Source organism: Mustelus asterias, chromosome 11 (assembly GCF_964213995.1).
Source record: "Mustelus asterias chromosome 11, sMusAst1.hap1.1, whole genome shotgun sequence".
In the NCBI taxonomy this organism is placed as follows: Eukaryota; Metazoa; Chordata; class Chondrichthyes; order Carcharhiniformes; family Triakidae; genus Mustelus; species Mustelus asterias.
This window is the reverse complement of record NC_135811.1, coordinates 44,690,119-44,716,171: the sequence shown is the minus strand read 5'-3', so window position 1 is coordinate 44,716,171 and position 26,053 is coordinate 44,690,119. Positions and strand designations below refer to the sequence as shown.

The following is a 26,053-nucleotide window of genomic DNA, read 5'->3' as shown; positions in this document are numbered from 1 at the left end:
TAGGAGAGTGACGGGAAGCACAGTGAGACTGATGGCAGTGTGAGAAGAAAGTAAGAGAACAGTATTTTTGACGGTTCTGATAACTAAATCCTATTTGACTATTGACAAAGGTAAACTTTGCTTCTTCGTCTTTCTCAACCTTCATGCAGCCTTTGACTTGTTTACCATACAATATTCCCCAAAACCTCTCCATTATCCTCCAGCTAGGACTGCTCTCATATAGTTCTATTCTTATCTGTCTAATTGTAGCCAGAGAATCACTTGCAATGACCTCTCTTCCAGTTTCCACACCAATACCTGAGGTGTCCCCCAGGATCTATCCTTGACCTTCTCCTATTTCTTATCTACATGATGCCCCTTGGTGACATCTCCTTATCTCCACATCTCCACATCATGACATCTCCTTATGGCAGAGCATTAATTTTCATATGTACACATGAAATCCAGCTCTACGTCATCACTCTTTCTCACTCTATACTCTTTCACTGATGCTAAAATATCAGACTGCCTATCTGACAACTGATGGTGGCTTAGTGGTAATGCCACTGGACTGATAATCCAGAGGCCCAGGCTAATGTTTTGGGCTCAAACTTCACTGAGGCAGTTGGTGAAGTTTAAATTCAATTAAAAGAAAATGTGCAATTGGTGACCATTAAACTATTGTTGATTGTTGCAAAAAAACACTGTTGTCCTTGAGGGAAGGAAACCTGCTGGTCTGGCCTACATGCGGCTCCAGATGTACAGCAATGTCCTAACTGTCCTTTATAATGGCCAGGAAGGTCAAGGGAAATTAGGGATGGATAACAAATGTTGGCCTTGCCAGTACCACCCACATTCCATGAAAGAATAAGAAATTCCTCTAATTACATACAGGAAAAACTGAAGCCATTGTTTCAAGAAACGTGTAAGTGTTGATATTCAAAGTGATTTGTATGTGTTTGTACAAGAAATGCAGAAAGTTAGCATACAGCTGCAGCAAGCAATTCAACAAACACACAAGTTTTATTGAAGTGCTGCTCTCTGCACTGCATCAAGTACAAAACTGAAAGGAAAACAGTAGCCTGAGCACACGCCCTAATGACATCACCATTAAATCTGTGATCAGGTCTTAAAGCAACCAGCAATCCTTTTTTAATATAATAACAGACCCCAATTGGGTTTATAACTCTTATAACATGAGTTGAGGTGCTGCATTGCCAAAATTGGCATTTGACTGTTCCTAATATGTCTCCTCTGGATTTCCTCTCCATTTGATTAAGCAGAAATTAGTTCAGCACCTCTTCAATTGACCCACAAGTGCAGTGGTCAACTTCTCCCATAAGCCATGAGAGCCCACCCCTCTCAATTTTTTGCATTGTTTATTTTTATAATTGTGCAATTGGATCAGCTAGAAATTTCTTGCACTGAAGTATTACTATCAGAACAAATTCAAGCCACCTCACCCCTGAGACCGTTGATATCCCTCCCATTGTGCTGGAAGAGTATCATGTTCAGGTGTCTCTCCCTCCAATCAATCTCCTTCCTCTCCCTCTAATCCTTGATCCCTTTGTTATAGTTTTGATATCCCTATCCTTCCCCTGAACCTTTTGAAGATGATGTCCTCATGCCCCATGTAGATTTGACCTCTTTCCATCTGAGGCCCATTGTACTGTGACTTACAAGGACACCCGAGTTTACCTGTTCCCCATCTACAGGCTGCTGATGCCTTCCCTGACTATGACTGTGCCATTTGTGGCCCAACATTAAACCACCTACCCCCATAACCGATGTGTGTGAGGGACTAACCGTACCCTGCACATCATGCTGGGCATAACTAACACATGACTGACAGACTGTCTCTCTCCCTGAACTGGAACTGAGACCAGGACCAGGACCAGGACAGGCATGCCAAATTGTGGCACAGATTCACAGGACTGTTTCAACTTCATCTCCCTGTTTGTTGTGTACCTGCCAAAGACTGTCTCACCATTTTGGTCCCTGAGTAATTTCACCCACCATCCCACCATCCCGCCCCCACACCCCCACCCCCCCCCCCCTCCCCGCCCCCACTGCCACACCCTCCCCGCCCCCCCCAAGTTACAAGTCTATGTACTCTCATTCTCAGTCATCCTTCCCCAGTCAAACCTTCTCCCTCCAGACACTTTCCTTGCCTGTCTTCTCTCACAGCCACCCCACTTGGTTTCTCATGGTAAGCCCTGACACTGACTCCTCTCTGCCCTTTGAGTTCCCGTTGGTCTTGCCTGCACATCCTTAGCACAGAGATGGAGCAGCCATAACCACAGCACTGTGAAAGGTAGGCAAAAGTACCTCGAGGTCTTGAGTGAAGTGGTGCTTGCCAAGTACACGTCATTTTTATCTTGTAGTGAATCACGCCAGTCTAATTAACTGCCAGAATGGGCATTTAATCTGGAATGGGGAGCATGATTCTGAGCTGCCTTTTTAATGAGCATTCAAATGTGATTCCTGACATGGCATGGTGGTCATGAAAGATGGGAGAGAAACTGACTTTTGGCTGTTCTGCATATTTTCCTGTCCTGTCTGCTGCTGTTAGGAACGAAAACTTCCTCCCATTGTGTCACGTTCACAGTGTGGAAAGCATATTTGCTTTTCAGCTGAAGATTTTTCCACTCTGAATCTTCACCCTGGACGATCTGACCGCTAATGACTTGCACTTATATGCATCTCAGCCCACTCCCAGTTGATGATGCCAGTACGTTACACAAACCGAGAAACATAGAAAATAGAAGTATTGAGCCTGCTCTACCTGTCATGATCATGGCTGATCATCCAGCTCAGTAGCTTGATCCTGCCTTTCCCCCATATTCTTTGAACCCCCTCGCCTCCAAGAACTATATCTAACTCCTCTGGAAAACATACAATGTTTTGGCCTCAATCGCTTCCAGTGGTAGTGAATTCCATAGGCTTACCACTCTCTGGGTGAAGGGATTTCTCTTCATCTCAGTCCTAAAAAGTTTATCCCTTATCCTTAGATTATGTCACCTAGTTCTGGACACTGCACCATCGGGAACATCCTTTTTGATCTACCCTGTCTAGTCCCGTTAGATTTTTATAGGTTTCTATGAGATTCGCCCCTCATTCTCCTGAATTCCAGCGAATATAATCCTGACCGACTCACTCCTCATACAGCAGTCCTGCCATCCCAAGAGTCAACCTGGTAAACCTTCACTGCATTCCCTCTACAGCAAGAACATCTTTCCTCCGATAAGGAGACCAAAACTGCACACAATATTATAGGTGTAATGACTGGTGTATGAGCACATCCTGGTTTTATTGCACATTTCCCTCTCTTAATTTATAGCCATTTAGATCATCTGTCTTTCTGCTTTTGCTACCAAAGTCGATAACCTCACATTAGTCCACTGTATAGTGCATCCGCCATGCATTTGTCCACTCACTCAGATTGTCCAAATCACATTGCATCATCTCTACATCCTCCTCACAGCTCACCCTCCCATTCAGCTTTGTGTCATCTGCAAATTTGGAGATATTAGATTTAGTTCTTGCATCTAAATCATTAATATATATTGTGAATAGCTGGGGTCCTAGCACCGATCCCTGCAGACCCAACTAGTCACTGCCTACCATTCAAAAAAAGACCCATTTATCCCTACTCTTTGTTTCCTGTCTGCCAACCAGTTTTTTATCCATCTCAATACACTATCCCCAATCCCATGCACTTTAATTTTACATGGTAATCTCTGATGTGGGACTTTTTTGAAAGCCTTCTGAAAGTTCAAATAAATCACATCCACTGGTTCCCCCCATCAAGTGTACGAATTACAAACTCAAAGAATTCCAGTAGATTTGCCAAGCGTGATTTCCCTTTCATAAATCCATGCCGACTCTATCCGATTCTCACACCATTTTCCAACTGCTTTGCTATAAAATCTTTGATAATGGACTCTAACATTTTCCCCACTACTGACTGTAAGTTACCTACATTTGTCGTCACTATCTTTTTCTATTCACAAACCATTCACCAATCTTTTTCTCCTCATACCACGTGCTTTTTTCTGCTTGCACCTTATTGTAACCAGTGGTTGCACTTCTGGAATCAGATTTCCTACATGGGTGACCCCAATGTCCTTTTACACTGCATACCCAGCAAAAATCTTGGAAGGTAGGACAGCTTCATTGTGGGTACAGTAACCCACACTTCCCATATGGTTTGCATGCTTTCTGTGCCTTGGTTACTGTGCCAATATTGGTAATTGCGTCTAATGCTTGTGGGTGTTGTTGTCCAGCCACAATGGCTATGTATTTTGTGTCGTCTTTTAGCAGTGTATCAATATTGTGACCTTTCTCTTTTTCCAAAAACTTGTTTTTAGATAACTTCAATCAGTATTGAAGCTATAACATTGAAGCTATAACCAGTTTCATTATCTGTGCGGACAGCTCAGGTTCCGAAAAATCACAGTTCATGCCCTTATCCCAGCAACTGTTGAAGAACTAATCAATTGATTTTTGTGGCTCCTCTCTGTAGGAAATCAGCTCCAAACAATGAATTCTGAAGTTCACCTTTATATGAATCTGATCCTCCAGCATGTTTCATAGCTTAACAGGGTCTTTCCAATCCTCCTCACATAGGCCCGAAGTGTTGACTCTATACAACCCCTTGTTTCCAATGACAATCTTTACTTTCACTACTTGCTTATTCAGTTATGTGATGGAGAAATCCAATAAGCATTGTTACATCTTTTGTTTGAAAAGCCTAAGTTTTATTAGGACATCTGTGGCCTTCAATTCACACTAGACAATATGGTGGTCATCTTTCTGATGTGTAGGAAATCTGTAACTTCTCTACCCTGTGGAAATATTCACCAATGCAGCCACTGTATGTTGTTTTCCTATTCATTCTATTCTGTCTTTTTTGTGGCTGCAGTGCAGGTGTTTTCCCATTTCATATGCTTTTGTCTTTTGTGCTGGAATGACACCTGAGGATGTCTCCATGGCGCTGCAGCTTTTACTGCCCAATTGAAAATTGATGTGTTGCTCCCAATAACCACCGATCCAGCTATTCCACAAATCTATTCTGCAAAGCATCGTCTGTAGAAAGATTCTGCCTCCTGAGCTTTCAATAACAGGCTACAAGATGAAGGCAAATAAAATCGCCGGCTCCAATGCATCCCTCCCCGATGAGCTCAACGCATTCTATGCTCGTTTCGAGCAAGAGGTCAGCGAGAGCATGCTTTCCATCCCGGAAGCCTCAGATGAACCTGTATCCAAGGTCACCATTGCCGACGCCAGAGCAGCTTTCTCAAAAGTTAACCCACGGAAAGCAACTGGCCCAGATGAGGTAGCCGGACGAGCACGCAGGTCCTGTGCGGACCATCTGGTGGGGATATTCGCAGACATCTTCAACCTCTCTTTACCCCAATCTGAGGTCCCTACCTACCTCACCAATGGATCTGTATTGCAGTCAAAAGGGTAAGTCCCCATTCCACACAATGGAAAAAATAACAATGTATTTTTAAATGAAACTAGTGGCTATGCCGCTGTTTTGCCACTGTCCGTAAGATCTTAACTATCCCAGCTTTCCTGTAAAGACCATTATTGATCTCATGAAGGAGTGTCTCTGCTTCATCACGACTAATATTAGAGTACATATGGGTGACTGACGTGAGCCTGTGTCCTAAATATGCATTGATCACCTTGATTTGTCAGGTAGGAATGTTTGTGCTCTGAATGTTGGGCAGCTGGGTGCAGCCACAAGTCATCAAGCAACAGGTGACAGAATGCTTTATTACTTCTTGGGCGATGCACAATCTTCTTGTACTTATTTACTCAGTAAAATCCTTATACAACATGTACCGCCAGTGTAGGAATATCTGGTATCTGATGGGTAGCATCTTCGATAAACGCATACTAATTCCACTTTGCTCCATCCTGTGCTGCTGCTGCTCCTTTTTTTGCATGATAATAATGTGCTAGTTGTCTCACTCTGTCAGAGGTGGTAAGACACAAAACCGAATTTTTGTATTCACTATGGCAAAATATTTCTAAGGTATTTGCAAGCTGTTGAAATTGCTCTTAAGGAAAATTTCGGGACTTTAGAGATTGGTTTGATGAAGTTATACTTCACCAGAGACATAACTTCAGTTCAGCCAACTGAACTCAGTATAACCATCTAATATAATTTGGCTTTTCTGCCAAAAGATGTCTTTATTTTAGAAGGTCCCTAGTGCACCAGCTATTACTAACAACAGCTTTGTCTGCATGCTTACCATATTTCAAAAGCCTATGGTACTGGATGAAATAGCTTAGACCTGGTGCAGTTAATATATTAATAACTCTCCTTTGGAAGGTCAGCTGAGTTTAAATATTGCTACAGAAACATTTATATGCCTATTTTGCATTCATGTGCTCATTCAAAGAGAGAAGTATGAGGAGTCATGGCTGCAATTTAAAATTCCAAGGCATCTCTTTTGCAAAAATTCATACGAGTATCTATAGTAAAAACATACATAGCATATTGCAAGAAATCATGTGCCCATCGCAGTCATGTTACACTGCATCATTGTCATATTTCCATCAGGTATGCAAATTGCTCTGAGACTGATTTATTGTTTGAGCTGTGAACTGCAATAAAACATTTTAATTTTGATCATCAATGCGACTACAAATGTAGTAAAGAGCAAACTTCCACACTAACCATTTGACTATTTCCAATTTATAGATATATGAATTAATGAACAAAAACATCAGCTTGCTAGCAAAGGTGTATATACCCATTCCTGAAGTAACCACGATTACCAGTACTGCTGTTCTGGAAGAGATAGAATTTAGCAGTGATGAGATAGTTAAAACTAATCATGAAGGAGTTGGAAGTAGTAAGTATCTCTTTTACTACTTTTATTATTGTATTTCAGCCTACCCCACAACATGGTTTTTCCTTTACTTTTAAGCTGTTTTGTGGCAGATTGAAACTGTAACCAGAATAAAATGTACTCTTGCCGGCTACTGCTTCAAATATCTCTCAAAGAATTGCACTTGCATTCTCCTCCTAAAAAACTGAAAACATCCTTCTTTTAAGAATTGCCAAAAGTCTGAACCAATGACCTCCATCTAATTTTCTGTCTTCTCAAACCTGATGTCATGTACTTTGATATGGATAATGCATATTATGATCTTCTGGATCCCTTTTCTTTTCCATGGTCCAAACAGTACATAACCAATATTAACTTGTCTGTGGAGAGACACTACTGAAGTAAGTTTGGGATTTTTTAATACCGAATCAAAATTATGTTCCCAGCATAAGGCTTTAGATCACTGGATTTTCCTTACTACTGTATTCTAAATAATCCCACAGCCACTAACACACAAACTGACATACATCATTTGCAGCATAACAGCTGATTGTCAAAGACAGCTGTCCAATAATGAGTGCTGAGAATCTCACCTTCAGCAACACCTTCACTTTCAACAACTTCAGACCATGAACTCTGTCCTCTAATTTATATTTTTTTCTCCTGGTGCCAATCTGTATTTTGTTCTCATGACTTTTCTGATAGCACTGACCTTCATCTTGCTAGTAACACCTACTCTGGACCAATGCTTTCTTCCCCTGCTAGCACTCTCTCGCATTTTGTTCCATGACCTCATTGTAATTTAATTTTCCCCACCCTCTAACCTATTTGTGACCTTTCCTTTTAACTGCACCTGATCCCCTTCCCTTCTTCAACAGCATAAAATCCATCACATTTCTGCTTCTCTTCAGTTCCAAAGAAGAGTCAAATTGGACTTAAAACAATATCTATGGGGCGATTCTCCCAGTAAGAAGTCTCACAACACCAGGTTAAAGTCCAACAGGTTTATTTGGTAGCACAAGCTTTCGGAGTGTTGCTCCTTCAGGTGAGTGAAGAGTTGAGTTCACAAACAGGGCATACATAGACACAGACTCAATTTGCGAGATAATGGTTGGAATGCGAGTCTTTACGGGTAATCAAGTCTTTACAGGTGCAGACAATGAGAGTGGAGAGAGGGTTAAGCACAGGTTAAAGAGATGTGTATTGTCTCCAGCCAGGACAGTTAGTGAGATTTTGCAAGCCCAGGCAAGTCACGGGGGTTACAGATAGTGTGACATGAACCCAAGATCCCGGTTGAGGCCGTCCTCGTGTGGAACTTGGCTATCAGTTTTTGCTCGGGGATTCTGCATTGTCGTGTGTTGTGAAGGCTGCATCGGAAAACGCTGACCCGAAGATCAGAGGCTGAATGTCCGTGACTGCTGAAGTGTTCCCCAACAGGAAGAAAACACTCCTGCCTGGTGATTGTCGAACGGTGTTCATTCATCCGTTGTCGTAGTGTCTGCATGGCCTCAACCGGGATCTGGGGTTCATGTCACACTATCTGTAACCCCTATGATTTGCCTGGGCTTGCAAAATCTCACTAACTGCCCTGGCTAGAGACAATTCACACCTCTTTAACCTGTGCTTAAACCTCTCTCCACTCACATTGTCTGTACCTGTAAAGATTTCATAACCTGTAAAGACTCGCATTCCAACCATTATCGTGTAAATTGAGTCTGTGTCTATGTATGCCCTGTTTGAGAACACAACTCTTCACTTACCTGAAGAAGGAGCAACACTCTGAAAGCTTGTACTGTCAACAAAACCTGTTGGACTTTAACCTGGTGTTGTGAGACTTCTTACTGTGCTTATCCCAGTCCAACGCTGACATCTCCACATCATGGCAATTCTCCCAGCCAGCGCAGTGGGCCGGGGGACTCAAGGGGAGGCTGTGTAGTGGGCTTCCCACTGGGCGCCATGGCCTCCGCAAGTCTCCAGCCGTTAGATTTCCAGCGCCGAGGGCTCCACGCCAGAAATCAGTGCGGAGCTGAATAATGTATTCAAATGAGAATCACCATCTCACTAGCGGGCACAGAATTGAAGTCTCTGGGCCCGCTAGAGTCTCTGCCCCTGCCAGGAGTGTTTCACTTCAGCGGGGTTTACAACAGCTCCCCATTTGCGAGGATTTGGTGGCTGACTCTGCTGGAGTGAAAGGGGGCCATGGAAGTTCCCCCGGGAAGTTGGGGGTAAGGGGGGCTGACCCCTGGGCATTGCTACCTTGGCAGTGCCGGCTTGGCCCCCTGGCACTCTAAGGGGCAAAGAGGCCAAGGGGGCAACTTGACACTGCCCACAGAGCATTGGGTAGTGCCAAGGAGGCAGGGCCTAATAGGGGTAGGGCCTATTGGGGGCAGGGCCTATGTGGGGGAGATCGGTGGGGGTGGGGGGTTCCCGCTGCCACTCTGAACTCGGTGGTGACAGAGTGAGGAAGGCCAGCGATTGTGCTAACCATCGAGATGGGGAGGGTGGTCAGGGCTGTGGGGAGGTGGCGGGAATCGGGACTGAGGAGGGTATCAGGGCTGCTGGTAGGGGGGGCAGCCGAGATCGGGACTGCAGGAGCATGGAGATCGGGACTATTGGGGAGGGGGAGGAGAGGGAGGGGGTGTAGAAGCTGGTCCAGACATGTCCAGGGGGCCAGCGATTAGGGTATGGGGGCTCTGTGTGCCAGCAATGCGGGGGTCGTAAGGCTGGCCAGTGACTTGGACCCAGAAATTGGAACCCCGATTTGAAGTTCCAACCCCATAAATCTGGTGCATTGAATATTTGTCATACAAAATGTCTAGTAGTTTGCCTAACTCAATAATTGATTTGTTTTCTATGCATAGATATACCATTTTCTTTGGATGAAACTAAATCTGAAGAATATTTATTATTGACATCTGGAAAGTTACTATATAGTGTATCATGGGGAGTGGGTAAGGATGGCATTGCTCTTGCACCACCTGCACCAAAACCCAAAACCTATAAAGAAAGGTAAGAAATTGTGAACTGCACTGTTGTTAATTAATAAGGACTAATTTAACAGATATTTAAGCATTATTGTCTCTATATCACTGAATTTATTTCAGGTTCTTGTTTTGTTGTTCCCTTCCTTTTGTAGATCTCTCCTTATCTTTAACTGTACTCCATCAGATGTTTTTCACACAGTTCTGTCTTAATCTCTATCTCTTGCTTGCTTTTTATGTTTGTTACTCTGTCTGTTTCCCACTTCTTTGTATGTTTATTGTGCTAACAATGAATTAATGTGTGATGTAGGGAACAGTTCAGAAATAGTAACCAAAACATAATTGGGTTCGATGCAAAAATAGAATAGTCACTGTTAAAGATTCTGTAATGTAAATGTAAAATTCCGTAGATGAAAAGGAATGTAGAGTAAATTAATTGCATTGAATCATTTGCTTTTTGGACAATGAATCAACTGCCAAGAAACTTCAGTTATGCAGGATAGTATACAAATCTGGCCTATTTCTATGAGCCAAAAAATAGTAAGAGTTTTAACAATACCAGGTTAAAGTCCAACAGGTTTATTTGGTAGCAAACACCATTAGCTTTCGGAGCGCTGCTCCTTCGTCAGATGGAGTGGAAATGTGCTCTCAAACAGGGCAGAGACACAAAAATCAAGTTACAGAATACTGATTAGAATGCGAATCCCTACAACCAGCCAGATCTTAAAGATACAGACAATGTGGGTGGAGGGAGCATTAAGCACAGGTTAAAGAGATGTGTATTGTCTCCAGACAGGACAGCCTGAAAGTTAATGGTGTTTGCTACCAAATAAACCTGTTGGACTTTAACCTGGTGTTGTCAAAACTCTTACTGTGTTCACCCCAGTCCAACGCCGGCATCTCCACACCAAAAAATAGGTGCAGCAAAGGATAGAGTTCAATGGATAAACAGAAAGAATGAAACTCAATTGGAAATTAATAGGAAAGCATTTAAATTAGGGTTAATCAGAGTGAAATAAGAGTGCTTATACAGGAATCAAACACTTGCAGTTTTATTAAGGCATAAATGAATGAGCTTACAACCAACACCAAGATTACAAACAACTAATTTATAGCCAGGTGAACTCTGTCTTCCTTCTACTTTGTTTTCTAACTCTGTGTTACAATCTCACAGTTTGTATATCCTTCAACTTGTATTTTGTATTAGTTCTCATCAGTCTTTATCATGAAGTTCCAGGCCCTCTCACATGACCCAAGGCTTTCTATTTGACATGTCATGGTTCCCCAAGGTGATTGGTGTTTATGTTCTAGTAAGACATAGATATATATTATTTTCTTTAATTACGGATAAATTAATCTCCAAATGTAAACAACATATAACCTGTCTTGAAAACAAGCTGCTCTGATAGTGTAGAACTTTGTAGTATATGCAATCAACTAAAGGTTTCAGACTTTGGTCTAAGATTTAATTTTTTAGATTTTAATATAAAATGGGTTATTTTACTTACAATGATTTGTTTTACTAGTTTTTGTCAAGCATGTAAAAGTTGATTGATTGTTAAAGATGGAGTAGAATGATCAGAAATGTCTACAAAGAAGGTTAAATATTTTTCGCCAATTTGTGTGAAGAATGGCAGAAGTGAAAATCTCATGTATTGGAAATGTTTTTTGATTAGCAAAATTCAATTCCTGGCATGCACTGTAGGGTGCTGCCGGAAGCCAGATATATCAAAGGTTTTGATCACAATTTTTCAATCATCCTTAAATGCAAATTATACTGGGAGAGTAGGGGGTGGTAAGATGACAGTTTAGTTAAAGGGAAAGAGAGTGTAATCCAACTTCAGTATTAACAAACTCTTGGGCACCAAATTCTGATAGCTGTACTCTCAAAACAGAAGTTTAGTGGAGTGGAGCTTAATCTAATCAACTCTGAGGAACACCAAGTCTGTCACAAATAATGAGTGTAGTGTTAAAGAAAGAACAAAGAAAATTACAGCACAGGAACAGGCCCTTCGACCCTCCAAGCCTGCCACCGACCATGCTGCCTGACTGAACTAAAACCCCCTATCCTTCCGGGGACCATTTCCCTGCATTCCCATCCTATTCATGTATTTGTCAAAATGCCGCTTAAAAGTCACTATCGTATCTACTTCCACTACCTCCCCCGGCAGCAAGTTCCAGGCACCCACCATCCTCTGTGTAAAAAAACTTGCCTCGTACATCTCCTTTAAACCTTAAACCTATGCCCCCTAGTAATTGACTCTTCCACCCTGGGAAAAAGCTTCTGACTATCCACTCTGTCCATGCCTCTCATAATCTTGTAGACTTCTATCAAGTCTCCCCTCAATCTCCGTCGTTCCAGTGAGAACAAACCAAGTTTCTCCAACCTCTCCTCATAGCTAATGCCCTCCATGCCAGGCAACGTCCTGGTATATCTTTTCTGTATCCTTTCCAAAGCCTCCACATCCTTCTGGTAGTGTGGCGACCAGAATTGAACACTATATTCCAAGTGCGGCCTAACTAAGGTTCTATAAAGCTGCAACATGACTTGCCAATGTTTCCACTCAATGCCCCGGCCGATGAAGGCAAGCATGCCGTATGCCTTCTTGACAACCTTCTCCACCTGCGTTGTCACTTTCAGTGACCTGTGTACCTGTACACCCAAACCCCTCTGCTTATCAATACTCTTAAGGGTTCTGCCATTTACTGTATATTTCTTATCTGTATTAGACCTTCCAAAATACATTATCTCACATTTGTCCAGATTAAACTCCATTTGCCATCTCTCTGCCCAAGTCTCCAACTGATTTATATCCTGCTGTATCCTCTGACGGTCCTCTTTGCTATCCGCAAATTCACCAACCTTTGTGTCATCCGCAAACTTACTAATCAAACCAGTTACATTTTCCTCCAAATCATTTATATATGTTACAAACAGCAAAGATCCCAGCACTGATCCCTGAGGAACGCCACTTGTCACAGCCCTCAATTCAGAAATGCATCCTTCCACTGCTACCCTCTGTCTTCTCTGATCGAGCCAGTTCTGTATCCACCTTGCCAGCACACCTCTGATCCCATGCGACTTCACCTTCTGCACTAGTCTGCCATGAGGGACCTTGTCAAAGGCCTTACTGAAGTCCATGTAGACAACATCCACTGCCCTACCCTCATCAATCATCTTCGTCACTTCCTCGAAAAACTCGATCAAGTCAGTGAGGCACGACCTCCCCTTCACAAAACCATGTTGCCTCTCGCTAATATGTCCACTTATTTCCAAGTGGGAGTAAATCCTGTCTCGAAGAATCCTCTCCAATAATTTCCCTACCACTGATGTAAGGCTCACCAGCCTGTAATTACCTGGATTATTCTTGCTACCCTTAAACAAAGGAACAACATTGGCTATTCTCCAGTCCTCTGGGACCTCCCCAGTAGCCAGTGAGGATAAAAAGATTTCTCTCAAGGCCACAGCAATTTCTGCCCTTGTTTCTTTCAGTATTCTGGCGTATATCCCATCAGGCCCTGGGGACTTGTCTACCTTAATGTTTCTCAAGAACCTCAATACCTCGTCCGTTTTGACCTCAACATGACTCAAACTATCTACACACCTTTTCCCAGACTCGTCATCCACCAAGTCCTTCTTTTTGGTGGATACTGACACAAAGTACTCATTTAATACTACGCCCATTTCCTCCGGCTGCATGCATAGATTCCCTCCCCTGTCCTTCAGTGGGCCAACCCTCTCCCTGGCTACACTCTTGCTCTTTATATATGTGTTAGAAGCCTTGAGATTTTCCTTAATCCCGCCGGCCAATGACTTTTCATGACCTCTTTTAGCCCTCCTTACTCCTTGCTCCGTGTGTCATTAGTGTGTTGAGGGTCACTTCATTACTCCTATAAAAGTATATCAATGGCATCCACCCCAAAAGAGTCCAGGGGCAGAATTTTTCAGTTTTGTTGGGGCTGGAAAGGGAGGTGGATGAGCATGGAAAATATTGATGTTGACTGGCTTGCAGTTTCCCATTGCCTTTCTCATCACTGGCAAGTTTTAAGAACATAAGACATAGGAGCAGAATTAGGCCACTGAGCCCGTCGAGTCTGCTCTGCCATTCAATCATGGCTGATATTTTTCTCACCCCCATTCTCCTCCCTTTCCCCATAACCCCTGTGATGCGCGATTAAATCACTCGGGAGGCTATATTGTACCCGGGAAATAAAGGCTTTTATTACTAACAAGAATGGAGCACACTATATACAATACAATCCCAGACTAAAGGGTCACCAGGCAGTGCAGTGACCTTTATACTTCCCCAGGTAGGCGGAGCCAACTGGAGTGTACCACAGAACAATATCAACAGGTAGAACAGCCCAACCCTAACCCCAACAGTGACAACAGTAACATATCTACAAATACCCATAGTGCTGACCATCCATGGCTCAGCACTCATAGTGGTAACCAACTATGGTTCGCCACATTCACCCCTCCTTTAAAACAAAGGCCAGCGGGGCAAAAAAAAACAGAACAACTGTTCATATATTCACAAGTTCAGTCGTATTGGAGGACCGCACCATCTCTGCGACCTCCTCAACACTGGCGGTAACGCTGGTTCTGGTGACCGTGGTGACCTTCTCTCCAAGGCGGTGTCCAGTGACTCCTCCAGTTCCTCACGGACAGGTGGACCATGAGGTGGCGACAATCTGCTGGACTTGAGCATGCCTCGAGGTGGCGACAATCTCCTGGACTCAGGCAAGCTGTACACGGGAGTAAGAGGATTAAGTGGTGGTCCCGATACTGCCCGCGCCGTGTCAGGAGGGGAGATAAAGGTCAAGGGGTCCCTAACTAGGGGTGTGGGAGCGACTGGGGTTTCCAAGTCCCCTGCAGGCGCCAGATCTCTAATAGAGACCGTGTCCTCTCGCCCATCAGGATATGCCACATAGGCATATTGAGGGTTGGCGTGGAGGAGATGGACCTGTTCAACCAAAGGGTCGGACTTGCGGGTCCTAACATGCCGCCGCAGGAGGACAGGTCCTGAGTACATCAACCAAGACGGTAATGAGGTCCCAGAGGAAGACTTCCTAGGGAAGGAAAACATCCTCTCATGTGGAGTAGCGTTGGTTGCCGTACACAGGAGGGAGCGGATGGAATGGAGCGCATCAGAGAGTACCTCTTGCCAACGGGAGACTGGAAGACCTTTAGACCTCAACGCCAGTAAGACAGCCTTCCAGACTGTAGCATTTTCTCGTTCAACCTGTCCGTTACCCCTGGGGTTGTAACTCGTAGTTCTACTTGAGGCAATCCCTTTTGAGAGCAGGTATTGCCTCAAGTCGTCACTCATAAATGACAAGCCCCTATCACTGTGGATATAGCTGGGGTAACCGAACAGGGTGAAAAGATCCCGTAATGCTTTGATAACCGTGGCAGCGGTCATATCTGAACAGGGAATGGCAAAAGGGAATCGTGAGTACTCGTCAATCACGTTGAGGAAGTACACGTTCCGATCTGTCGAAGGGAGGGGCCCTTGAAGTCCACACTCAGTCTTTCAAAAGGGCGAGTGGCCTTAATGAGGTGTGCCCTGTCAGGTCGGTAGAAGTGCCGTTTGCATTCAGCACATACCTGGCAGCTTCGGGTTATGGACCTGACATCATCCACTGAGTAGGGTAGATTCCGGGCCTTTACGAAATGGAAGAGCCGAGTGATCCCCGGATGGCAGAGATCATTGTGGAGGGCCTGTAATTGATCCTCCTACACACTTGCACATGTTCCACGCGACAGGGCGTCTGAGGGCTCATTGAGCTTCCCTGGACGGTACATGATATCATAGTTGTAGGTGGAGAGTTCGATTCTCCACCTCAAGATTTTATCATTTTTGATCTTAACCCGTAACGTGTTGTTGAACATGAACGCCACGGACCGCTGGTCCGTGAGCAGGGTGAATCGTTTTCCCGCCAAGTAATGGCGCCAATGCCGAACGGCCTCCACAATGGCCTGGGCCTCTTTTTCCACCGCAGAGTGCCGAATTTCAGGGCCTTGGAGGGTGCGAGAGAAAAAGGCGACGGGCCTGCCTGCCTGGTTAAGTGTGGCGGCCAGGGCGAAATCAGATGCATCACTCTCCACCTGAAAGGGGATGGACTCATCAACAGCGTGCATCGTGGCTTTCGCGATGTCGGCTTTTATCCCTTCAAAGGCTAAGTGAGCCTCTGTTGCTAGGGGAAAGGAGGTAGACTTGATGAGCGGATGGGCTTTGTCAGCATAATTGGGAACCCACTGTGCATAGTATGAAAAGAAACCTAAGCATCTTCTCAGTGCTTTGATACTAGTGGGCAGGAGAAGTTCAAGGAGGGGACGCATACGGTCTGGATCAGGGCCAAGGACCCCGTTTTCCACCACATATCCGAGAATTGCTAGGCGGCGCTTGCTAAATACGCACTTCTCCCTGTTGTAGGTCAGATTCAGGCGAGACGCAGTGCGTAAAAATCTAAGGAGGTTGGCATCATGGTCCTGCTGGTCATGGCCGCAGATAGTGACGTTATCCAGGTACGGGAAGGTAGCCCGCAGCCCGTTCTGGTCCACTATTTGGTCCATTGCACGCTGGAAGACCGAGACCCCATTCGTGACGCCAAAGGGAACCCTTAAAAAGTGGTAAAGATGACCATCTGCCTCAAAAGCCGTGTATTTTCGGTCCTCTGGGCGAATGGGGAGCTGGTGGTAAGTTGACTTCAAGTCAATGGTGGAGAACACCCGGTACTGCGCAATCTGGTTGACCATGTCAGATATGCGCGGGAGAGGATACGCATCCAGCTGCGTGTATCTATTAATGGTCTGACTATAGTCTATGACCATCCGGGGTTTGTTTCCAGTTTTAACCACCACGACTTGCGCTCTCCATGGACTAGTGCTAGGTTGAATGATCCCTTCCCTGAGGAGCCGCTGAACTTCAGATCGAATAAAGATCCAATCCTCAGCGCTGTAACGCCTGCTCTTGGTTGCGATGGGCTTGCAGCCTGACACGAGATTCTCGAATAAAGATGGTGGGGTGATTCTGAGTGTCGAGAGGCTACACGTGGAGCGCGCTGGGCAATTTGGAGGCTGCTGTGCTCCCACTGAAAGTGGAGGGAGTGGCCCATCGTACTGCAGGGTTACACTCCTCAGGTGGACCATAAAGTCTAGTCCCAGGAGTATCGGAGCGCAAAGGTGCGGTAACACGAGGAGCCTGAAGTTCTCGTAAACTGTGCCCCGCATCGTTAGGTTGACCACGCAGCTCCCTAGCACGGTAACAGACCGGGACCTCGACGCCATCGAAATTGTCTGTCTGACAGTCCGTACTCGGAGACCGCACCGTTTCACGGTGTCAGGGTGAATGAAGCTCTCCGTGCTCCCGCTGTCAAACAAACAATGAATTTGGCGTCCATTTACCTCTATGCCCATCATGGACTTGTCGAGTCTGTGAGGCTTGGCCTGGTCCAGGATGATTGACGCCACCATTGGGTCTTGGGTGCAACTGCAGGCAGCTGAGATGGTTGATGATGATGACCCCTGCTGGTCATCTGCGGTCGGTGCTGACCAAAATGGCTGCGGCCATGGATCGCACGTGGTCGGTGGCGCTAAAAGTGGCGGCCCCTGCAGGTCGCACGTGTCTTACGTCTTCGTCGTCAGGAATGGCGGCGCTCTGGAATCGCACGTGGTGGAAGACCTCGAAGAAGCTGGAGACAATGAGACAGGCTCTGGAGAATCACACGCCGCGCTGCTATGTTTGGAGAGTGGTTTGGTTCTGCAGACTTTGGCATAATGCCCTTTCTTTTCACACGCGGAGCACAATACCGTTCTAGCTGGACATCGCTGCCGAGGGTGTTTTGCCAATCCACAGAAGTAACACCACGGGCCTCCTGGAGCTGCCGCCGTCGTCAGGTCCGAGGTTGAAAACACAATCGCGCAGTTTTTCGGAGCCGCTGAATAAAGTTGAGTCGGTGGCTGTACTTGCCACGATGTTCCCACGTGGTCGGTGGGGTACGTTTCTCGACTTCTGGAGGCTGTTTCCATAGTGTCAGCCAATTCTACCGTCTTAGCGAGGTCTAGGTTACCTTGCTCTAGCAGCCGAAGGCGAATATACGACGAGCCGATTCCCACCACGAACGCATCTCGGATCAAGTCGTTCGTATACTGGGCCGCCGACACTGGCTTGCAGTTGCAGGCTCTGGCTAGCTGCTGAAGTTCACGCAGGTACTGTCCTGTCGTTTCGCCGGGCTGCCGCCGTCGAGTGGCTAGAAGGTGTCGAGCATGGATCTCGTTTGGCGGTTTGTTGTACAGTTTCTTAAGTAGTTCGATGGCCCCTTTGTAGTCTTGGACATCGCGGATTGATGAGTATACGGTGTCGCTTACCCTCGCGTGGAGGACCCGCAGTCTATCGGCGTCGTTTTGAATGGCTGTTGAGGCATCGATGTAGTCTTGAAAACACTTTAACCAATGGTCGAAAGTGTTCGACGCTCCTGCCGCACGTGGATCTAAAGTAAGCCAATCGGGTTTCAACATTTGCTCCATGGTTTTTTTTTACCAAAATTTTGTTAGTAATAAAATTGATGCGCGATTAAATCACTCGGGAGGCTAGATTGTACCTGGGAAATAAAGGCTTTTATTACTAACAAGCCTTTATTTCCCAGGTACAATCTAGCCTCCCGAGTGATTTAATCGCGCATCAATTTTATTACTAACAAAATTTTGGTGAATGGAGCACACTATATACAATACAATCCCAGACTAAAGGGTCACCAGGCAGTGCAGTGACCTTTATACTTCCCCAGGTAGGCGGAGCCAACTGGAGTGTACCACAGAACAATATCAACAGGTAGAACAGCCCAACCCTAACCCCAACAGTGACAACAGTAACATATCTACAAATACCCATAGTGCTGACCATCCATGGCTCAGCACTCATAGTGGTAACCAACTATGGTTCACCACACCCTGATCCCCTTATTAATCAAGAACCTATCTATTTCTGTCTTAAAGACACTCAATGCCCTGGCCTCCACAGCTTCTGCAGCAAAGAGTTCCACAGATTTATTAGTGTGGGGGAAGGCCAGCCTTGATACCCTGTCCAATTTGCAAAGATGACCAATCAAACGAGTTAAAGGACTTATTCAGAGCTCAGAGAGGGACTTGAGATTTTGGTGAGGCGTATTGGCTACAGGGTTGGGTCAGGGAAAACCAGATGCATGGAGGTGGCAACATGCTGGGGACCCAGCCATGGCCACCCAAGAAGTTAGGTGCATCCCATGAAATAAAGAATGGCTGAGAAGGGCACTCAGCCATTGGCACATAGGTGCCATTGAGCCTATGCAGTTTGCAGGGAGAGTGGTCACTAAGCACTTGGGCAGAGCAGGAGTTTGTCACCTTCTGGGCATTGTGGGGGCATAAAAGGAGAAGGGATGTTTGCATACACAATTGGGAACCATGTGAGAACATGGAAGACAGTATCTGGCAATGGGAGCACAACTCTCAGATTTCATGTCCACTGGTAATCCAACTCTTATGAAATAAGGCACTGCGGTTGAAACATCTTTGCCTCTAGCTCTTAGCAGGGATCATCTGCGGATCTGTGGCATCTTGCAAACGGCTGCACATTACGGCATCTTGCGGATGATTGATGCATTTATTTGCACAGCCAGACAGTACATTTACTTCCACATCGATGGGGTCTCACAGACACAAAGGGCAGTGGATTTTTCTTTCATCATTGGATTCCTCTAGGTGCAGGTATCATTAACTGCACCTATGTAGCTATCCATGCACTGAGTAATTGGCCAGTCACTTTCATTAACAGGGAGTTCTTCCACTCCCTTAATGCTCAGCTGGTTCAGGCTGTTGCAGCTCTTCATTCCACCCTTCAGGCTATATGGGTAGATTAAAGGAGAGAAGAGTTATCCCTTGAAGCGATAGCTATTCATGACATTACAAGACCCTGAAACAAAGTTACAACCAAAGCCATTTGCTCTCAAGGACCACCATTGAAAAGCCCGTTGGGCTTCTAAAATTGTGTTTCCAGGGCCTGGACTTTTTGGGAGGCACCTTGCAGTCCACTCCTGTCAGGGATTAACTCGTTGTTGTGGTCTGCTGTGCTTTCCATTGCATGGCACTTCAGAGAGGTTTGGACCTTGAAGAAGATGACATAGTTCGTCGGACCAAAAGGAGGACAGGACATGATAAAGGTAAAAGGATGTAGATGCAGAACACAGAGCTAAGTGGGGAGATATCTGGGCCCAGTGTAGGTCTCAAGGATATTGTCGCTTGCCCTAAAAAATCAAGGATCACCTCATTCAGATACTTTTCAGCTGAGCCCTTTTAACCCATGAGAATGGCATGGTTTGGAACTTACTCTGAAATGATTGTGAAATCAATGATGGCATAGCCTGGAATAGATTCACTCTTATTGCCAATAAATGATTCCGATCTTGTGTTCCTTTACCACTTCATCCCTCTTTCTTGCCACCTTTAAAAATTAAAAGCTCATTCATCTCCTGTCATTTGTTAATAGAATTTTGGAATTCTTTTACAGCACAGAGGGAGGCTATTTGACCGATCGACAAGCCTTTTCCAGCCGTTCACACCCCGCTGACACAGCAGGCAAGGACAGAAAAATTAGCATTCAGCCAAATCTCCGTTCACTGCAGCAGGGCAAGAAAATCCTGCCGGCATGAACGGTTAGAAGATTCCACCCATCGTGTCTGCACCCGCTCCCGAAAGAGCTACCCAGTTAGTCCCATCCTCCAGCCCTAGCTCCGTAGCCCTCTAAGTTCATGACTTCCAAATATATATCCAGTTCTCTTTTGAAACCTCCTATAGAATCTGCTTACACACGCTCTCCCAGGCAGCGCATTCCAAATCCCACCAACTTTCTGAGTAAAGAAGTTTCTCCTCATCTCACTCCTAGCTCTTTTACTAGCCATCTTGAAATTAAGACACCCCCTAGTCACTGACATACCAACTAGTGGAAACAGAATATCCTTCTTTACTCTGTCAAAATTGTTCATAATTTTGAACATCTGAATAAGGTCACCTCTTAATTTTCTTTGCTCCAAGGAGAATAAGGCCAATTTCTCTCATCTTTTTTTATATCTAAAATTCCTCATTCCTGGTATCATTCTAGTAAAGCTGTTTTGCACTCTCTCTAAGGTTTTAATGTCCTTCCTTAAATAAGGTGCCCAGAACTGAACTCCAATGCGGTCTGACCAATGATTTGTTGAGGTGCAGCATCACTTCCTTGCTTCTATGCTCCATGCCTCTATTTATAAAGTAACAGTTTTAACAACACCAGGTTAAAGTCCAACAGGTTTATTTGGTAGCAAATGGTGTTTGCTACCAAATAAACCTGTTGGACTTTAACCTGGTGTTGTTAAAACTGTTACTGTGTTTACCCCAGTCCAACGCCGGCATCTCCACATCATAACTACCATCTATTTATAAACCCAAGGATCCTATAAGCTTTCTTAACAACTGGTTCAACTTGCCTGGACACCTTCAGAGAATTATGCACTTGAATCCTGAGGTCCCCCTGCTCCTGTAACCCCCTCAAATTTGTGCCATTGAGCCTGTATTGTCTCCCCATGTTTCTCTACCAAAATGCATTACCTCACATTTCACTGCATTGAAATTCATCTGCCAGGTGTCTGCCGAACTTGTCAATGTCCCTCTGAAGTCACTCAGTGTTATTCTCACAATTCACTATTTCCCCAAGCTTAGTATACAGGGTGGAATCAGGGTTACTACCTCCCACAGCAGGTCTGATGCAGAATGGGGGTGGGCAGATGCTGAGGCAGCAGGTTGAAAGGCCCTTGTCCATTCTTTGGCACATTGGCCCAGTTCTCTAGATAAGTTTGAGGCCTGCTAACTCTTATTCTCCTACTCTCTTACTCCAATCTCCACCTACTCCCTGATATTCTCTGCTCAACCTCCATGCACCTTTATTCCCTGCCTTACAAAGTTGCCGATGATGGAAATAAGGGGAGGAATCCTGGAATTGGATGCCACCAACCATTTTAAGGCCCACTTGATGTGATTCAGTTCCAAGAGGGGATGGAAAAGTCCAGTCCCCAATGTCTGATGGTCACTTCCTTAAGTCCATACCTGCACTATTTAATTTTATTGCACAATCTGGGAGCATTGCAATAACACTCCTTTAGAACATAGAACATAGAAAGTCACAGCACAAACAGGCCCTTCGGCCCACAAGTTGCGCCGATCACATCCCCACCTCTAGGCCTATCTATAGCCCTCAATCCCATTAAATCCCATGTACTCATCCAGAAGTCTCTTAAAAGACCCCAACGAGTTTGCCTCCACCACCACCGACGTCAGCCGATTCCACTCACCCACCACCCTCTGAGTGAAAAACTTACCCCTGACATCCCCCCTGTACCTACCCCCCAGCACCTTAAACCTGTGTCCTCTCGTAGCAACCATTTCAGCCCTTGGAAATAGCCTCTGAGAGTCCACCCTATCCAGACCCCTCAACATCTTGTAAACCTCTATCAGGTCACCTCTCATCCTTCGTCTCTCCAGGGAGAAGAGACCAAGCTCCCTCAACCTATCCTCATAAGGCATGCCCCCCAATCCAGGCAACATCCTTGTAAATCTCCTCTGCACCCTTTCAATGGCTTCAACATCTTTCCTGTAATGAGGTGACCAGAACTGCGCGCAGTACTCCAAGTGGGGTCTAACCAGGGTCCTATAAAGCTGCAGCATTATCTCCCGACTCCTAAACTCAATCCCTCGATTAATGAAGGCTAGTACGCCATACGCCTTCTTGACCGCATCCTCCACCTGCGAAGCCGATTTAAGAGTCCTATGGACCCGGACCCCAAGGTCCTTCTGATCCTCTACACTGCTAAGAATGGTACCCTTCATTTTATACTGCTGCTCCATCCCATTGGATCTGCCAAAATGGATCACTACACACTTATCCGGGTTGAAGTCCATCTGCCACTTCTCCGCCCAGTCTTGCATTCTATCTATGTCTCGCTGCAACTTCTGACATCCCTCCAAACTATCCACAACACCACCTACCTTGGTGTCGTCAGCAAACTTACCAACCCATCCCTCCACTTCCTCATCCAGGTCATTTATGAAAATGACAAACAGCAAGGGTCCCAGAACAGATCCCTGGGGCACTCCACTGGTCACTGACCTCCATGCAGAGAAAGACCCCTCCACAGCCACTCTCTGCCTTCTGCAGGCAAGCCAGTTCTGGATCCACAAGGCAACAGCCCCTTGGATCCCATGCCCTCTCACTTTCTCAAGAAGTCTTGCATGGGGGACCTTATCGAACGCTTTGCTGAAGTCCATATAGACCACATCCACCGCTCTTCCTTCGTCAATGTGCTTGGTCACATTTTCAAAGAACTCAACCAGGCTCGTAAGGCACGACCTGCCCCTGACAAAGCCGTGCTGACTACTTTTGATCATACTAAACTTCTCTAGATGATCATAAATCCTGTCTCTCAGGATCCTCTCCATCAACTTACCAACCACTGAGGTTAGACTCACCGGTCGGTAATTTCCCGGGCTGTCCCTGTTCCCTTTCTTGAATATAGGGACCACATCCGCAATCCTCCAATCCTCCGGAACCTCTCCCGTCTCCATCGACGATGCAAAGATCATCGCCAAAGGCTCCGCAATCTCCTCCCTCGCCTCCCACAGTAACCTGGGGTACATCCCATCCGGTCCCGGCGACTTACCAACCTTGATGCCATTCAATAGTTCCAACACATCCTCTTTCTTTATGTCCACATGCTCGATCCTTTCTGTCCTCCGCAATCCAGCAGTACAACCACCCAGATCCCTTTCCACCGTGAATACCGAGGTAAAGTATTCATTAAGCACCTCCGCCATTTCTAACGGTTCCGCACAAACTTTTCCCCCTTCACCTTTTAAGGGTCCTATGCCTTCACATCTCATCCTTTTACTCTTGACATATTTGTAGAAAGCCTTGGGATTCTCCTTAATCTTACCCGCCAAGGTCTTCTCATGACCCCTTCTCGCTCTCCTAATTTCCTTCTTAAGCTCCTTCCTACATCGCGTATACTCCTCTAAATCCTTAACACCTCCTAGCTCTCTGAACCTTCTGTACGCCTCTCTTTTCTTATTTACCAGGTTCATCACAACCTTCGTGCACCACGGTTCCTGTACCCTACCAACACCCCCCTGTCTCATCGGAACGTTGTCATGCAGAGCTCCAGACAAACATTCCTTGAAAATCCTCCACTTTCCTTCGGTACTTTTCCCCAAGAATGCCTCCTTCCAATTTACCCGTCTAATTTCCTCCCTGATGACACTGTATTTCCCTTTACTCCAGAGAAACACTTTCCTAGCCTGCCTGACCCTATCTCTTTCCAATGCTATCGTGAAGGAGATAGAATTATGATCGCTATCCCCAAGATGTTCACCCACCGAGAGATCCTCCACCTGTCCAGGTTCATTAGCCAGCACCAGATCAAGAACAGCCTCTCCTCTAGTAGGCTTATCCACATACTGTGTCAGGAAACTCTCCTGGACACACCTAACAAACTCCTCTCCATCCAAACCCCTAGCCCTAGGGATATTCCAATCTATGTTTGGGAAATTAAAATCTCCCATCACGACAACTCTGTTATTCCTACATCTCTCCAGGATCTGTTTCCCCATCTGCTCCTCAACATCTCTGTTACTATTGGGCGGCCTATAGAAAACACCCAGCAAAGTTACCGACCCCTTCCTATTCCTAACCTCCACCCACAGAGATTCCGTAGTCAGTCCCTCCACGGCGTCCACCTTCTCTACAGCCGTGACACTATCCCTGATCAACAGTGCCACTCCCCCCCCTCTCTTGCCTCCCTCCCTGTCCTTCCTGAAACATCTAAAACCTGGCACCTGAAGCACCCAGTCCTGTCCCTGAGACATCCAAGTCTCCGTAATGGCCACCACATCACAATTCGAAGCAGCAATCCACGCTCCAAGCTCATCCACTTTATTCACTACACTCCTGGCATTAAAATAGACACATCTCAGACCTTCAGCCTGAGCACTTCCCTTCTCCCTCACTCGTCTAACCTCCCTCTTACCCTTTGTCAAATTAACATATTATATTTAAGCTGTATTGCTGTGATAGTCAAGGTGCTGTAGTGTCATGGGAAGTTTTCCCCTCTGTAGCTGATACACTGTGTTCCAAATATGTATTTTATGTTATGTTTTAGGACTATCTAATTTAAGGTGAAATGGAGGAACAAAAGGGGTCATATGACCTGCTGAAAATTCTGCCTCCAAAAAAGGCTGGGTGGCTTGGTTATTATAGGTTAAAGGGGCCCCAATTGTTTTACAGGGCAGAAGATGCTAGATGTTCACACATGTAGACAATGGTAAGAGCAGTTGTGTTGACTACGTGAAGACTGTTAGACTCAGTCTCACAGGAAGTGTTTAGGTATGTTCGGCTTTATAAATGCTTATACTTTAAATTGTCCATTTAATTCCAAACCAGAAAGGACTAGGGCTTTAGAGGATTGCCAATTTGAATTTCTACCTGGATACAAAGCCCATGTGATTTGTGTTACCATGGAGATGGACTTTGGAAGAAGAGTCCATAGTAAGTAATCATAGTAACAGGTTACACGGTTTCTTAAGGCATCACTGAACCTCGCTGACCTAAAAGTGAGTCTGCACAGATCTGAGAGAGGGCAAATGGGAAAAGAGGTGGCCAGTCCTGTGCCTGAAGCAGAGCAAATGCTGACCCTATTGTCCACCACATGGAATGCTCATGCTCAGTTTGAAGAGACTGAGTTCATGAAGATCTAGGTGAGGCTAGAAGGTTCACTTAGCTTAGGCTAAGGGGAAAGAATCACCAGTTTAACCCTCGTAATGAAAGTCTGTTCCAGGAATAGAAGTTACCTGGCTGGGATAGAAAATAGGAAGCAGACCATCGGAGGCAGAGAATAGTTTTAAACTGGTCTAGCAGAATAAAGTTTCCATTTAAAGAACGATATAAAATAAAGCAGGCGGGTTTTTTAATCCTTTTAAAATTTAAATGGGGAAACCTTTCTGTAGTTTAGAGCATATGTTGCTTTATAAGTAAGGTTTAGTCAACGATGCCTTTATTTTGTTACAGCAAAAGTCTTAAAACTTGAAATCCTGTTGTATAGTCCTTTGGGACAGTCATTGTAAATTCAAATATCTTTAAAAAAGTTATTGGTTTCAATGGAGATCATAACAATAGAAAAGGGCCCCAA

At 45.4% G+C, this 26,053-nt stretch overlaps 1 protein-coding gene across 1 annotated transcript in view; it reads left to right on the top strand.

The window, feature by feature from the left end:
- Nucleotides 1–26,053, top strand: part of LOC144500237 (protein CC2D2B-like) — a 190,400-nt gene that overhangs the window by 77,035 nt on the left and 87,312 nt on the right. The window contains exons 15-16 of the mRNA XM_078222914.1: nucleotides 6,698–6,851; nucleotides 9,689–9,836. Coding sequence (XP_078079040.1) covers nucleotides 6,698–6,851; nucleotides 9,689–9,836 — 302 coding nt within the window. The remainder of the gene's footprint in view (nucleotides 1–6,697; nucleotides 6,852–9,688; nucleotides 9,837–26,053) is intronic.